The sequence below is a fragment of the Oncorhynchus gorbuscha genome, unplaced genomic scaffold, assembly GCF_021184085.1.
Source record: "Oncorhynchus gorbuscha isolate QuinsamMale2020 ecotype Even-year unplaced genomic scaffold, OgorEven_v1.0 Un_scaffold_835, whole genome shotgun sequence".
NCBI lineage: Eukaryota > Metazoa > Chordata > Actinopteri > Salmoniformes > Salmonidae > Oncorhynchus > Oncorhynchus gorbuscha.
The window spans coordinates 63,579-79,160 of NW_025745831.1; the positions used below are offsets into that span (position 1 = coordinate 63,579).

The 15,582-nt window shown below is 44.9% G+C and overlaps 1 protein-coding gene across 1 annotated transcript in view; it reads left to right on the top strand.

Annotated features, from left to right (window-relative positions):
• The window catches only part of LOC124020489 (reelin-like), a 266,814-nt gene that overhangs the window by 53,627 nt on the left and 197,605 nt on the right, over positions 1-15,582 (top strand). Inside the window, exon 3 of the mRNA XM_046335735.1 lies at positions 12,142-12,280. Coding sequence (XP_046191691.1) covers positions 12,142-12,280 — 139 coding nt within the window. The remainder of the gene's footprint in view (positions 1-12,141; positions 12,281-15,582) is intronic.

Consider the following 15,582-nt stretch of genomic DNA (forward strand, 5'->3'; position numbering starts at 1 on the left):
GGGCACACCATGGAGAGCTAGAGAGGTGGGGGACACCGGGGAGAGCTAAAGAGATGGGGGACACCGGGGAGAGATGGGGGACATCAGGGAGAGGTAGAGAGATGGGGACCACCAGGGAGAGCTAGAAAGATGGAGGGCACCAGAGACAGAAAGAAGAAGTGAGAGGAAGGGAGGGACAGAGAGAGAGAGGAGAAGAATGGAGTGTAGTGGTTAGGGTAGGTTGAAGATGAAAAGGCAGAGTGATGTACTCCAGGACACAGCTGTACTGGGACTTGCTCACACACACTCGCTCACACACACACCCTTGACATCACTCTCCCAATTTCTAAATACACTCAGGCGTAAAATGCAAATACAATAAATATTCCTTTCATGTCCAGGAGAAGAAAAAACTGCAGTATTATTCAATGGGAATACAAATCCCAAATCCTTCAGTTAAGCACCAAGCTGAAAACAAAGAGCCCTGCGATGCAATGACTGAGTCCGTCTGTTGGTCTGGGGAGAGGGGGAACGAGACAGAGACAGAATGAGAGAGATAGTCATTTGGTCTTTGTGAAATCCTTATAAAATACTACAAAGCCATAGTGTACTTACATGTTGGGGTTACACAGAACAAACTGTTAACTATAACTCATCGTTCAGTAATTTGCTTTGATTCAAATTTCAAACATTTTCAACAGATGTGGTATTCTAAACATATATTTTTATTTCACCTTTATTTAACCAGGTAGGCCAGTTGAGAACAAGTTCTCATTTACAACTGCGACCTGGCCAAGATAAAACAAAGCAGTGAGACACAAACAACAACACAGAGTTACACATGGAATAAACAAATGTACAGTCAATAACACAAAAGAAAACGTATATATACAGTGTGGCCGGTGTGTTTACGGACATATTCAATCAATCCCTATACCAGTCTGCTGTTCCCACATGCTTCAAGAGGGCCACCATTGTTCCTGTTCCCAAGAAAGCTAAGGTAAGCTAAGGTAACTGAGCTAAACGACTACCGCCCCGTAGCACTCACTTCCGTCATCATGAAGTGCTTTGAGAGACTAGTCAAGGACCATATCACCTCCACCCTACCTGACACCCTAGACCCACTCCAATTTGCTTACCGCCCAAATAGGTCCACAGACGATGCAATCTCAACCACACTGCACACTGCCCTAACCCACCTGGACAAGAGGAATACCTATGTGAGAATGCTGTTCATCGACTACAGCTCGGCATTCAACACCATAGTACCCTCCAAGCTCGTCATCAAGCTCGAGACCCTGGGTCTCGACCCCGCCCTGTGCAACTGGGTACTGGACTTCCTGACGGGCCGCCCCCAGGTGGTGAGGGTAGGCAACAACATCTCCTCCCCGCTGATCCTCAACACGGGGCCCCACAAGGGTGCGTTCTGAGCCCTCTCCTGTACTCCCTGTTCACCCACGACTGCGTGGCCACGCACGCCTCCAACTCAATCATCAAGTTTGCGGACGACACAACAGTGGTAGGCTTGATTACCAACAACGACGAGACGGCCTACAGGGAGGAGGTGAGGGCCCTCGGAGTGTGGTGTCAGGACAATAACCTCACACTCAACGTCAACAAAACTAAGGAGATGATTGTGGACTTCAGGAAACAGCAGAGGGAACACCCCCTATCCACATCGATGGAACAGTAGTGGAGAGGGTAGCTAGTTTTAAGTTCCTCGGCATACACATCACAGACAAACTGAATTGGTCCACTCACACTGACAGCGTCGTGAAGAAGGCGCAGCAGCGCCTATTCAACCTCAGGAGGCTGAAGAAATTTGGCTTGTCACCAAAAGCACTCACAAACTTCTACAGATGCACAATCGAGAGCATCCTGGCGGGCTGTATCACCGCCTGGTACGGCAACTGCTCCGCCCTCAACCGTAAGGCTCTCCAGAGGGTAGTGAGGACTGCACAACGCATCACCGGGGCAAACTACCTGCCCTCCAGGACACCTACACCACCCGTTGTTACAGGAAGGCCATAAAGATCATCAAGGACATCAACCACCCGAACCACTGCCTGTTCACCCCGCTATCATCCAGAAGGCGAGGTCAGTACAGGTGCATCAAAGCTGGGACCGAGAGACTGAAAAACAGCTTCTATCTCAAGGCCATCAGACTGTTAAATAGCCACCACTAACACTGAGTGGCTGCTGCCAACACACTGTCATTGACACTGACCCAACTCCAGCCATTTGAATAATGGGAATTGATGGGAAATGATGTAAATATATCACTAGCCACTTTAAACAATGCTACCTTATATAATGTTACTTACCCTACATTATTCATCTCATATGCATATGTATATACTGTACTCTACATCATCGACTGCATCCTTATGTAACACATGTATCACTAGCCACTTTAACTATGCCACTTTGTTTACTTTGTCTACACACTCATCTCATATGTATATACTGTACTCGATACCATCTACTGTATGCTGCTCTGTACCATCACTCATTCATATATCCTTATGTACATGTTCCTTATCCCCTTACACTGTGTATAAGACAGTAGTTTTGGAATTGTTAGTTAGATTACTTGTTGGTTATCACTGCATTGTCGGAACTAGAAGCACAAGCATTTCGCTACACTCGCATTAACATCTGCTAACCATGTGTATGTGACAAATAAAATTAGATTTGATTTGATTTGATTTGATTTGATTCGATTTGAAATGAGTTGAGATTAGGGAGGTAAGGCAATAAATAAGCCGTATTGGCGAAGTAATTACAAATGAGCAATTTAACACTGGAGTGATAGATGTGGTGAAGATGAATGTGCAAATAAAGATACTGGGGTGCAAAGGAGCAGCAAAGAAAATTACAATATGGGGGATGAGGCTATGATGGGCTATGTACAGATGCAATGATCTGTGAGCTCTGACAGCTGGTGCTTAAAGTTAGTGAGGGAGATATGAGTCTCCAACTTCAGTGATTTTGGCAATTTGTTCCAGTCATTGGCAGCAGAAAACTGGAAGGAAAGGCGACCAAAAGAGGAATAGGCTTTGGGGGCAACCAGTGAAATGTACCTGCTGTAGCGCGTGCTACTGCTGGGTGCTGCTATGGTGACCAGTGAGCTGAGAAAAGGTGGGGCTTTATCTAGCAAAGACTAAAAGATGACCTGGAGCCAGTGGGTTTGGCGATGAATATGACGCGTGAGCCAGCCAACGAGAGCATACAGGTCGCAGTGGTGGGTAGTATATAGGGCTTGTGTAAATAAAAGGATGGCATTGTGATAGACTGCATCCATTTTGCTGAGTAGAGTGTTGGAGGCTATTTTGTAAATTACATCGCCGAAATCAAGAATCGGTAGGATAGTCAGTTTTACAAGGGTATGCTTAATGTGAGTCTGGAAGGAGAGTTTACAGTCTAACCAGACACCTAGGTATTTGTAATTGTCCACATATTCTAAGTCAGAACCGTCCAGAGTAATGACGTGTGAATTGCAGGCAGGTGTGGTTAGCGACCGGTTGAAGCAGTGGGAAGCCAAAGAAGGAGAGTTGCATGGCATTGAAGTGGGGAGCCAAAGAAGGAGAGTTGCATGGCATTGAAGCCTGTCTGAAGGTTTGTTAACAGGGTGGCCAAAGAAGGGCCAGAAGTATACCGAATGGTGTCGTCTGAGTAGAGGTGGACCAGAGAATCACCAGCAGCAAGAGTGACATCATTGATGTATACAGAGAAAAGAGTCAGCCTGAGAATTGAACCCTGTGGCACCCCCATAGAGACTGCCAGAGGTCCAGACAACAGGCCCTCCGATTTGACATACTGAAATCTGTCTGAGAAGTAGTTGGTGAACCAGGCGAGGCAGTCATTTGAGACACCAAGGCTGTGGAGTCTGCCGATAAGAATGTGGTGATTGACAGAGTCGAAAGCCTGGGACAGATTGATGAAGACGGCTGCACAGTATTGTCTTTTATTGACGGCGGTTATGATATCGTTTAGGACCTTGAACGTGGCTGAGGTGCACCCATGACCAGCTCGGAAACCAGATGGTCGGTGATCTGTTTGTTAACTTGGCTTTCGAAGACCTTAGAAAGGCAGGGTAGGATAGATATAGGTCTGCAACAGTTTGGGTCTAGAGTGTCTCCACCTTTGAAGAGGGGGATGACCGTGGCAGCTTTCCAATCTTTGGGGATCTCAGATGATACGAAAGATAGGTCGAACATGCTAGTAATAGGGGTGGCAACAACTGCGATGGATAATTTTAGGATAGACGTTCCAAATTGTCTAGCCCAGCTGATTTGAAGGGGTCCAGATTTTGCAACACTTTCAGAACATCAGCTATCTGGATTTGGGTGAAGGAGAAATGGGGGAGTTTTGGGCAAGTTGCTGTGGGAGATGCAGGGCTGTTGAACAGGGTAGGGTTAGCGAGGTGAAAAGCATGGCCAGCCGTAGATAAATGCTTATTGAAATTCTCAATTATTGTGGATTTATTGGTGGTGACAGTGTTTCCTAGCCTCAGTCCAGTGGACAGCTGAGAGGAGGTGCTCTTATTCTCTATGGACTTTACAGTGTCCCAGAACTTTTTGGAGTTTGTGCTACAGGATGCAAATTTCTGTTTGAAAAAGCTAGCCTTTGCTTTCCTAACTGCCTGTGTATATTGGTTCCTAACTTGCCTGAAAGGTTGCATATTGCGGGGGCTATTCAATGCTAATGCAGTGTGCCACAGGATGTTTTTGTGCTGGGCAAGGGCAGTCAGGTCTGTAGTGAACCAAGGGCTATATCTGTTCCTGGTTCTACCTTTTTGAATGGGGCATGCTTATTTATGATGGTAAGGAAAGCACTTTTAAAGAAATCCAGGCATCCTCTACTAGCGGTATGAGGTCAATATCCTTCCAGCATACCTGGACCAGGTCGATTAGAAAGGCCTGCCTACTGAAGTGTTTTAGGGAATGTTTGACAGTGATGAGCCGTGGTCGTTTGACCTCAAGCCCATTACGGACGCAGGCAATGAGGCTGTCATGTTTTGTCATTGATTATCATGTCTTGTCTCTGTGCTTCCCTTCTATTCGTTTCCCTCTGCTGGTCTTATTAGGTTCTTTCCCTCTTTCTATCCCTCTCTCTCCCCCTCCCTCTCTCCCTCTCTCGCTCTCTCTCTCTATCGTTCCGTTCCTGCTCCCAGCTGTTCCTCATTCTCCTAACTACCTCATTTACTCTTTCACACCTGTCCCCTATTTTGCCCTCTGATTTGAGTCCCTATTTCTCCCTCTGTTTTCCGCTTCTGTCCTTGTCGGATCCTTGTTTGATGTTCGCTGTTCTGTGTCCTTGTTCCGCCCTGTCGTGTTTTTGCCTTCTTCAGATGCTGCGTGAGAGCAGGTGTCTATGTCAGCTACGGCCGTTGCCTTCCCGAAGCGACCTGCAGTCTGTGGTCGCGTCTCCAGTCGTTCCTCTCCACTGACGAGTGGATTTCAGTTTTCCTGTTTTGTATTTACCTAAGATAATATCCAGGATTATCGTTTTTGTTTAAGACTGGAATAAAGACTCTGTTTCTGTTAAGTCGCATTTGGGTCCTCATTCACCAGCATAACAGAGGCAGTGATAGCTGAGATCCTGGTTGAAATCAGCAGAGGTGTATTTAGAGGGCAGGTTGGTCACAATGATATCTGTGAGGGTGCCCGTGTTTACGGATTTGGGGTTGTACCTGGTAGGTTCATTGATAATTTGTGTGTGAGTATGAGGGCATCTCGCTTAGATTGTAGGACGGCCGGGGTGTTATGCATCTCCCAGTGTAGGTCACCTAACAGTGCGAGCTCTGAAGATAGATGGGGGGCCATCAATTCACATATGGTGTCCAGGGTAGAGCTGGGGGCAGAAGGTGGTCTATAACAAGCGGCAACGGTGAGAGACTTGTTTCTGGACAGATGTATTTTTAGAAGTAGAATCTCGAATTGTTTGTGCACAGACCTGGATAGTATGACAGAACTTTGCAGGTTATCTCTGCAGTAGATTGCAACTCCGCCCCTTTTTTCTTGTCGGAAAATGTTATAGTTAGGGATGGAAATTTCAGTATTTTTGGTGGCCTTCCTAAGCCAGGATTCAGACATGGCTAAGACATCTGGGTTGGCAGAGTGTGTAAAAGCAGTGAGTAAAACAAACTTAGGGAGGAGGCTCATAATGTTAACATGCATGAAACCAAGGCTTTTACGGTTACAGAAGTCAACACATGTGAGCGCCTGGAGAATGGGAGTGGAGCTAGGCGATGCGGGGCCTGGATTAACCTCTACATCACCAGAGGAACATAGGATAAGGGTACGGCTAAAGACTATAAGAACCAGGCTCACTGGTGCTTGCTTCGGGACAGAGACATTAGCCAAGGGGTAGCCACACAGAGAGCAGCTAGCTACCTGCGATGATCCAGGTGAAAAGGTTCAGAGCATGCGGTAGGAAACCGGAGATGTGGCGATAAAGCAGTCCGGTATGCTCTGGGTTGAATCGCGCTGTGTTGACCGGGCTAAGGTTAGCTGATGACCACTAGCAGTGGCTAACTGACTACTAGCCAGTAGCTAGTTAGCTGGCTAGCTCCTGTTGGGGGTTCCGGTTCTAAAGTATAGAAAGTAGCAGATCCATACCACATTGGGTGTGGCGGATTGCAGGAGATTATGTTGAAACGGATTAAAAATATACAAAATATATACGAAGGACAAAAAATATATATACACGGGACAAGACAAAGGCAAATACGTCTGAACTGCTACGCCATCTTGGATGGTCTATGACAATATGTAACCGACCGCCTTTATTTGGTCTTATGTAGCAACATTTGAAAATGTGTTTTGTTTTACATTGGATAAAAGCAGACACAGAGCTACAAAATGGTATATACACTACATTGTAGGAACAATGGGAAAGTAATTCTGCTTTGAAAGTCGCTAAACTTGTAACCCCACTTTTGAGAAAATGGCACTTGAATGTTTGGTACACCTACTGGAGAGCTCTTCTTTGTCAACACCCATTCAACACTGTTCACACCCTCTTAAGCCAGCCTCACCCATCTCTTTAAGATTCACATGTGAGGTCATGCTCTAAACAGTGAGTAGTGTAGTAAAGATTAAGACTAAAAGTGGTAAAAGTAATAGGCTACAATAAGGAAAAATTCCAACCTAACAGAAAGTGTCCCGATAAAAATATTTTATAATTATTAGATGACGCTTACCCAGACACACTTGTCTAAATTGATGGTCATGTGAAAGAAATGCTATAACGCCCAGCCACATTCTGCTAAGTGAGTGGATGTGTCTCTACAGAAGGTACAAACGGTACAACGAAATTGTAGCAATATCAGAAACAGATAGTGTCAATATAAAGAAAAAAATATACAGTATGTACAATAACAATATCAGTGATAGATGAGGTCATATGCATACAATCACCCATTCAACACTGTTCACACCATGAGCAGCACGATTACATTTTTTTCATAGCAGCAACGTACGACTGTGTTAGTAGAGAGTCATTTGAATAAAGGCACTACAGATATTGCTGATGACTAGGACCCCCAATGATGAACTGGTCCTTCGAACCACGCATGAACAACATAATCTATATTCGGAGAGCCTGTTTCTGTCCTCCCCTTGACTAGCTGTGTCCAGCCCAGGTGGTGCTTGTACAGGCAGATCATCTACGGGAAGAAGGATGTCAGCGTTGCGCAGCAGCTGAAACTTGGTCCCAACTGAGTTTGAAAACAGTACATAGGCATTCAGTGGCCCATTATCAGCAACCATCAATCCTGTGTTCCAATGGCACGTTGTGATAGCTAATCCAAGTTTCTCATTTTAAAAAGCTAATTGATCATTAGAAAACCTTTCTGCAATTTTTGCACAGCTGAAAACTGTTGTCCTGATTTAAGAAGCATTACAAATGTCCATCTTTAGACTAGTTGAGTATCTGGAGTATCAGCATTTGTGGGTTCGATTACAGGCTCACAATGGCCAGAAACAAAGACTTTTCTTCTGAAACTCGTCAGTCTATTCTTGTTCTCAGAAATGAAGGCTATTCCACACAAGAAATTGCCAAGAAACTGAAGATCTCGTACAATGCTGGCATTGGCATTATTATACAATAGATAGCCGTAATCACCATCAGACACACCTGGCTAACTTGATGTGTCACCTGGCTAGTCTTTTGTTCAGACATGCTAGCTAAACAATTAAGCATAATCCTAATCCATGGAGGACTAGCAATAATGAACCAATTGTCATAGCTAGCTAAAGTTAGCCAAATAGGTTCAATGTTAGCTAGTTATCTAGCTAACATTAGGCTATAACTAGCAATGCAAATAGCATTCTGCGATAACATTACTACACAGATCATACCCGTAATGTTAGCTAGCAGGCCAGTCATCTAATGTCAGCTTGCTAGCTAACAGTAAGCTTTAACTTGGGGTCTTTTGTTTAGACATGTAACGTAAACTCACGTAAACTCACGTAAACTTGTACATCGCCTTGGCCCGTACAATTGCCCTTATTTTAGCGCCCCAAAACGTAATACTTCCAGATCAACTTTAATGTCAATACCATTGTAAAGCACAATTTCTCCCCTTTCCAACAAAATCAATTTCATGACCTAAACACTTTTCTGCATAATTCAAGCAGGTAATGAGCCCCGTCTGGTCTTTTTTTATATGGCGGGTGGGGAAGCGAAACTAATGCGTGATAGTGAGAAGGACAATGTCTTGTGGGAAAATTGCTTTTTTCACTCGATCTGTCCAACTTATCACCTTATCGCCTCTAAAATGTCAATAAAACACCATAAAGAGTTTATATAATGTGTCATTACATACCTATTTGAAGGTTTGTGTCAAATTTGAATCGTGTTTTTAGGGCGGTGATAAAGTGATCTTAGAAGTAAACAGCGGCTTTGAGAATGATGATCGCATGCAATGATGCCGAAAAAAATGACTAGGTATCCCGCCTTACCCCCGTCACTGTCCATTTCTTGTTTTTAAACGATGAGAGAAGTGCTACACCTGGTGGAGAGAGATTGTAAGACAGAAATAGTTGCTTTATGCGTGCTGTACGTTACAACATGACACTTCAAGATGTAACGGAGGGTCAGTTTTTTCAACTTTTCTCCAATACTATAGAGCCATTACCATGTCGATCAACGCTTGAATAGAAACCTAGTTCACACCCCCGATTTTGACATCAACACATTCGCTACAGTCCCATTAGTTTTCTTTGTAGCCTCGTTTGAATGTCGCGGTTACACACATTTTTACGGAATGGGGTGAGTTTACGTTAGCTAGCTAGCTAGAAAATGAACCATAATCCATAGAGTACTAGCAATACAAACCTGTTGTCATAGCTCGCTAAAGTTAACCAAATAGGTTCAATGTTAGTTAGTTAGCTAGCTAACATTAGGCTATAACTAACAATGTGAAATAGCATTTTGAGTTAACATTACTACACACATCATAAACGTAATGTTAGCTAGCGAGCCAGCCATCTAATGTCAGCTAGCTAGCTAACAGTAAGCTTTTACTTGCAATGAAAACAATGTTCTGACAAAATTAGAAACATTTATATTATTATCTGAAATTGTAGCTAGACACTTACATGGATGAATGCTTCACAGGCAGACTGCAACCCCTTTCATTAAATAAGATGTCCTGTGTCATTTCCAGTCACTTCCAGTCACCAGTCACTCTGGTTCATACTGATTGTGTGCAATACCATAAGAATCATCTCAAGCTTTAGCCCCCACCCAAGCTCTGACATATTGACGACTCCTCTCTGTCGCTGTCACATCTCTATCATGTCTGTGTGTGTGTCCGTTTCTCCCATAGTTATTTTGCATGCAACCTTCCCACAACGTTCTGGGAATGATGTAGGATATTTCCTTGGCTTTGGAATATTGTCAGCACATTTAAGTAACGTGACAAAAGAAAGTTATTTTCTTGCTATTTCATTATATTAACAGAATGTTTCTTAAAAGTTGAAACATGGTTATATGTAATTACATTTTTGGTAATGTTCTTGGAATTTTCTCTAACTGGTTAGACATTGGGAATGTCCTCAAGTAGAATTGAGAACATTAAGACAATACAATACAATGTTATCCTGTGCGATTTTCAGCATGTTTCCTACATGTTTCCTCATGGTTCTATTTAAAGTCTTGTTCTCAAATTGTTCTGAGAACGTTAAGAAACATCCTTCTTCTGTGGGAATTCCAGTACTTCAGCATAATGTTTCCAACAGGTTTCCTCATGGTTCTATTTAAATCATGTTTTCAAGACGTTCAGATAGCATTATGGGAATTTCCCATTGTGGGAATTTCAGTATTTTCAGTTTTACCGGTCTGGAAACGTATGGCTTCATCCCAGAACCAATGGCAAACCAAAAACGTCCTGTGCCTCCTCCCCGCACTCGCCCTGAGGTGCGTGTCATCAACCCGGTGCCAACAGTACCAGTCCCACGCATCAGGCCTCCACAGTCCAGAGCTTCCGGCGACAGTTCCCAGTCCAGAGCTTCCGACGACAGTTCCCAGTCCAGAGCTTCCGGTGACAGTTCCCAGTCCAGAGCCTCCAGCGACGGTCCCCAGTCCGGAGCCTCCAGCGGCGGTCCCCAGTCCGGAGCCTCCAGCGGCGGTCCCCAGTCCGGAGCCTCCAGCGGCGGTCCCCAGTCCGGAGCCTCCAGCTACGGTCCCCAGTCTGGGGTCTCCAGCGAAGATCCCCAGTCTGGGGTCTCCAGCGAAGATCCCCAGTCCGGGGCCTCCTGCGATGGTCCCCAGTACGGGGCCTCCGGGGATGATCCACAGTCCAGAGCCTCCGGTGATGATCCACGGTCCGGTTCTACAAAGGCGGATGGATCAGCGTAAAGAGGGTTAGCGGCGTCCAGAACCAGAGCCGCCACGAGGGTAGATGCCCAACAAGACCCTCCCCTATAGGTTCAGGTTTGCGGCCTGGAGTCCGCACCTTTGGGGGGGTACTGTCACGCCCTGACCAGAGATATCTCTGTTTTCATTATATTTGGTTAGGTCAGGGTGTGACTAGGGTGGGTACGCCAGTTTTTGTATTATCTAGGGGTTTCATTGTCTAGGGTTTTTGTATGTCTAGGGTTTTGTAGGTCTAGGTGATTTGCATGTTTATGGTGGCCTGATATGTTTCCCAATCAGGTAGCTGTTTATCGTTGTCTATGATTGGGGATCATATTTAGGTAGCCATTTCCCTTTGGTGTTTGTGGGATCTTGTTCAATGTTTAGTTGCCTGTCTACACTATTCATATTAGCTTCAAGGTTCATTTGTTGTTTTGTTAGTTTGTTCAGTGTTCATTCTTTTAATAAATTAGAATGTATGCATACAACGCTGTGCCTTGGTCTCATTCGTATAACGGACGTGACACTGGCTGTGTTCCATTCTGATCACTCCCTGTGGTCTCCAACGAAAGAAAGATTGTGTGACATGATGTCATTCCCTTGATGAAATAATCGCATGACAAGGCAGTCATCAATAAGAGCACCATTACACCGTGTCAAGGAGGGATGGAGGACTGAGAGTTAGCAGATTGTCACGGCATCAGAAGGGAGGAAGGCGGGAGGGATGGAGGAAGGAGGGAGGGATGGAGGAAGAAAAAGGTGTGGGAGGGAAGATAGGAGTGAGAGAGGATGGGAGTGAATGAAGGAAGGAGGGAGGAGGATGTCAGGTCAGCGGTGCAGGGATGACCCATACATCAGGTAGCTCCACCTGGCTCCTCTCCTCTGAGTGTCTTTAGTCTCCTCTGTGTGCCCCCAGCCTGATGAAAACGTTGCATTTAGTAATTTGTTGGAGCATTGTATCTTATTTCTTTCCTTACTTTTCTGTTCTGCACACATACAAGTTACTGGATGTGTGCACAACATTTCCTAACAAGCCCCATTCCACCTCAAACATAGAATAGCCCATTTTCACTGAAGGCTTACATCTGTCACTAACACTCTATGCCTCCTCTTACTCTCTCTCTCTCTCTCTCTCTCTCTCTCTCTCTCTCTCTCTCTCTCTCTCTCTCTCTCTCTCTCTCTCTCTCTCTCTCTCTCTCTCTCTCTCTCAATATATATCTCTATCCCTCACCTCCTAACTTTATTTTCCAATATCTCTCTAATCGCTCGTTCTTTCTCTCTCTGCTCTTCTCTCAGGTGTGATGCCGGAGCAGCGTCAGTTTAGGACTCAGTTTGTGTGTAGTGTCGTGGCGTCTCACGTCAGCCACCAGCCCTCCACCAGTCTCAGCTTCGTCTGGATTGCTCCTCCACCCAGCACCGGCTGTGTCAACTTCCTGTAAGTACTGTACCACAGTCGATAGGCCTTTTACACATATTTGTTTACCATAGAACAGCTTTATATAGGGCTGATAAAGACATCTAGTAGTCTTGCCAAACAGACAGAATATTATTTTGTTGGTCAGGAAATAACTTTTAAAATGAGTTTGTGGAGTTTTAAAACAGTATAGAAACAAAAGGGTACATATCCTTAATATGAGACCCGCTAACTACAGTGATCTGCTAGCATCAGTAACGGGATGGCCCATCTCTCTCCAGCCATATCCTCTCAGACAGGAAGAGAGGATTATCTTGATCCGACTGCATCACTTTGACAGGAAACAGGGAGGGGACAGAAAAGTGTGTGTCAGGATGTGTGAGTGTGTGTTTGACAGCAGGTAGTGTTTGTGTGTGTCCTTCTCTGGGCTTACTTGGCCTCACAATGGGACTAGTGCAGTGTGTGTTTGTTACCGTCCGCATCCTTTAGGGGGAGATGGAAAGGTCTCCATCCTTTGATTCAGCGGTCTTGCTGCGTGTGTTTGGCCTAGTTTCTTCATAGATTGTTCCACTATCCTACTGGGACACACCTGCCATATAACAGCTCTGGAATTGTGTCCCAATGGCATACTGTTTTCTATGTCGTGCACTGCTTTTGACCGGGGCTCTGGTTAAAAGCAGTGCCTTATATACAGTAGGGATGGGGTGCCATTTGGGACACACATGGACTCTCTGTCAGACAGGAATGCATTTGCCGTTCTCTCTTGTAGAAATAGAGCCATGACACCAGGGTGATCATATTTCTACTGGGACTCTTTTACTTTTGTCTCTATTACCTCATTATGGTGAGCAGTCTGAGGTACACTGCTGGTCAGGGACAGGGAGGAGTTATGATTTAGGTGTCTAACTGTGTGCTCTGGACTCTGAGGGAAGTTAGAGGACTGGACCATGATAGATGCTATCTGGAGTTAAAGAGCCAGTCCTGATGTCTTACTACCTACTTCAGTACCTACCTACTTCTACCTACCACCCGAGACCTGTGGACTAGCTGACATTTACTTATATGCTTGATCACACTCACTTCCTCTCTCTTTCTTTTCTTTCTCTCTTTCTCTTTCACAATGTTTATATGTCTATGTCTTTCTCTCTCTTTCTTTCTCACTTTTTCTCTCGTGACTGTAAAACTCTCTCCATCTCTTTCTGTCTTCCTGAAGTTTTCCATCTGTTTCTGCAATGCTCTGGGAGAATTCGCCCTATTCTTGCCTGATTTTGAAAAGGGTAAAAGGTCATCGAGTAGCGGAGGCCAGGAGAGATAATGTGGAAACAAATGAGCATGTATGAAGACTCTCTTTCTCCACTTGCACGCCATCAGGCAATTTAATTTTACAGGGTTAAAAATAAATGTGTAAAGTTATGAAAACAAATGTAGGTAGTCGTGTAAGACATTTTATAGAGAAAAGGATAAGTAGCTTACCATTTTTAAATATCAACATCTAATTCAAAAGGGATGTGGTAGATTTAAAATCCCTTAAGAGCACCGTGCCAGTGCTAGAGATGACAGGCGGGCTTGCAGGAGGCCCTCAGTGTATCACAATAGGGCCCCGGGCCCCAGCAGGATGACCTTATCAAAGTCAGACAGTCATACCCCAGCAGTCTCCGGACTGCTACACACACACTCAGCCACTTATCCCTCTGTCTGACCACTCAGCTCTCTCAGCACCAGACCCGGTTCCAGATTACAGCTCCTGTCGAAACCAGCACCCTGTGTCTCTGGCACGGGACAGCCCAGGTCTAGTGAGCCAAGTTGGGGCGAAGGCAGCAGGCGAGCCCCATGCTCCACAGGCTGGGGCCCAGGAAAAATCAGCTCATGTCCCAGGCCCTTGACTTGTCATTTCGGTTGATGTCACATCATCCACTATAGCACTTCAGACAAAACAGTTTGGATCTGTTTTCTCAGTGTTCTTTTTTGGTGTGTCTTGGGTTCTCAATCCATTCCCATCAGAGTTTGGTTAAGAAAATTTTACTGGATCTATAATGCCTCAATTCGGTGCAAATGTTCACCTCCACCCTTATCCCCTACCCTGCACCATCCTGTCCACAAGTCATTGAATCACGCACACCTGTCCATTATTCCCACTGATTAGTATTTGTATATATGTGCCCTTTGGTTTTCATGGTCTTGTCGATTATTGTTCCAATGTCCGTTGGTGCGTGGGAGTACCTGTGCTGTTGGCTTTCGTGCATATGATTATAGGTCTCGTCCCGTGTGTTAATCATTGTGCGCGTGTGTTATTTATTCAAGGTACTCCTCTCTCTTCTGCTTGGGTTTCAACCCTGCGTTTTGTGTTCATGTTTGTTTGGTCTTCGTCCCTGTGCCCTTACACGGCATGTCGTAATTTGGGTAAAGTAAAAATCCATATTACGCATTCCTGCGTCTGTCTCCCGGATCCTTCATACCGACGTGACATGTGTGAATTAAATACCTGTAATAGCCTAACCTGTGTCCTTCACAGGGCTAGAGCTGAGATGCCTTTCCTATGCTTTACTATGAAGCCAGTAACAGTTTTATGTGCAATATTGTATGAGTGTTCCTGGTGACAGATTGCCATAAGACAGACAGACTGAGTGATGTAGTGTTGTGACATTACTGTGGAGGAAATTAGTTTGCTGTGTGGCTGTAAATTATACTGCTTAAGGAGAGGAGAGGAGAAGAGAAGAGAAGAGAAGAGAAGAGGAGAGGAGAGGAGAGGAGAGGAGAGGAGAGGAGAGGAGAGGAGAGAAGAGGAGAGAGAGAGAAGCCAGTCTGCAACCCAGTCATCTGTGTGAATTAGTGTGTGCATACTCAGTGTGTAGGAAAAGGTCCAGGGGGTAGGTGTGTGCTTTCTCTAATATAAGATAAAATAAGGCAGGCAACAAAATCAGCCAGGTCACCCATGATACAAGTCAGTATTCGACATCCATCCATGTCTGAGGACATTGGGAGATGATGTAGAAACTGACCACTAGAGGCAACAGTGAGCGCTGTCGCATTCAAGTAAGTTTTGGTTTTGCTAGGGCGTTGTGGACTGGTATGGTGGGTGGGCGTAAGCATCTGCCTCTGATGTACCTCTGATTCCAAAGGTTGTAAGTTTGAATCAAGTGATAAAACTTTTTTTTATTTTTTTTTTAAAGTTTTCTGCCTAAACTGAACCTTAACCCTTACCTAAACCATTCTGAGTTAATGCTTAATACAGCAAATGAAAGATAAACTTCTTCTTAGTCTACCCATCGTGTCTGATTTCGAAAAGGCTTAACAGCAAAAGCACAACATATGATTATGTTGGG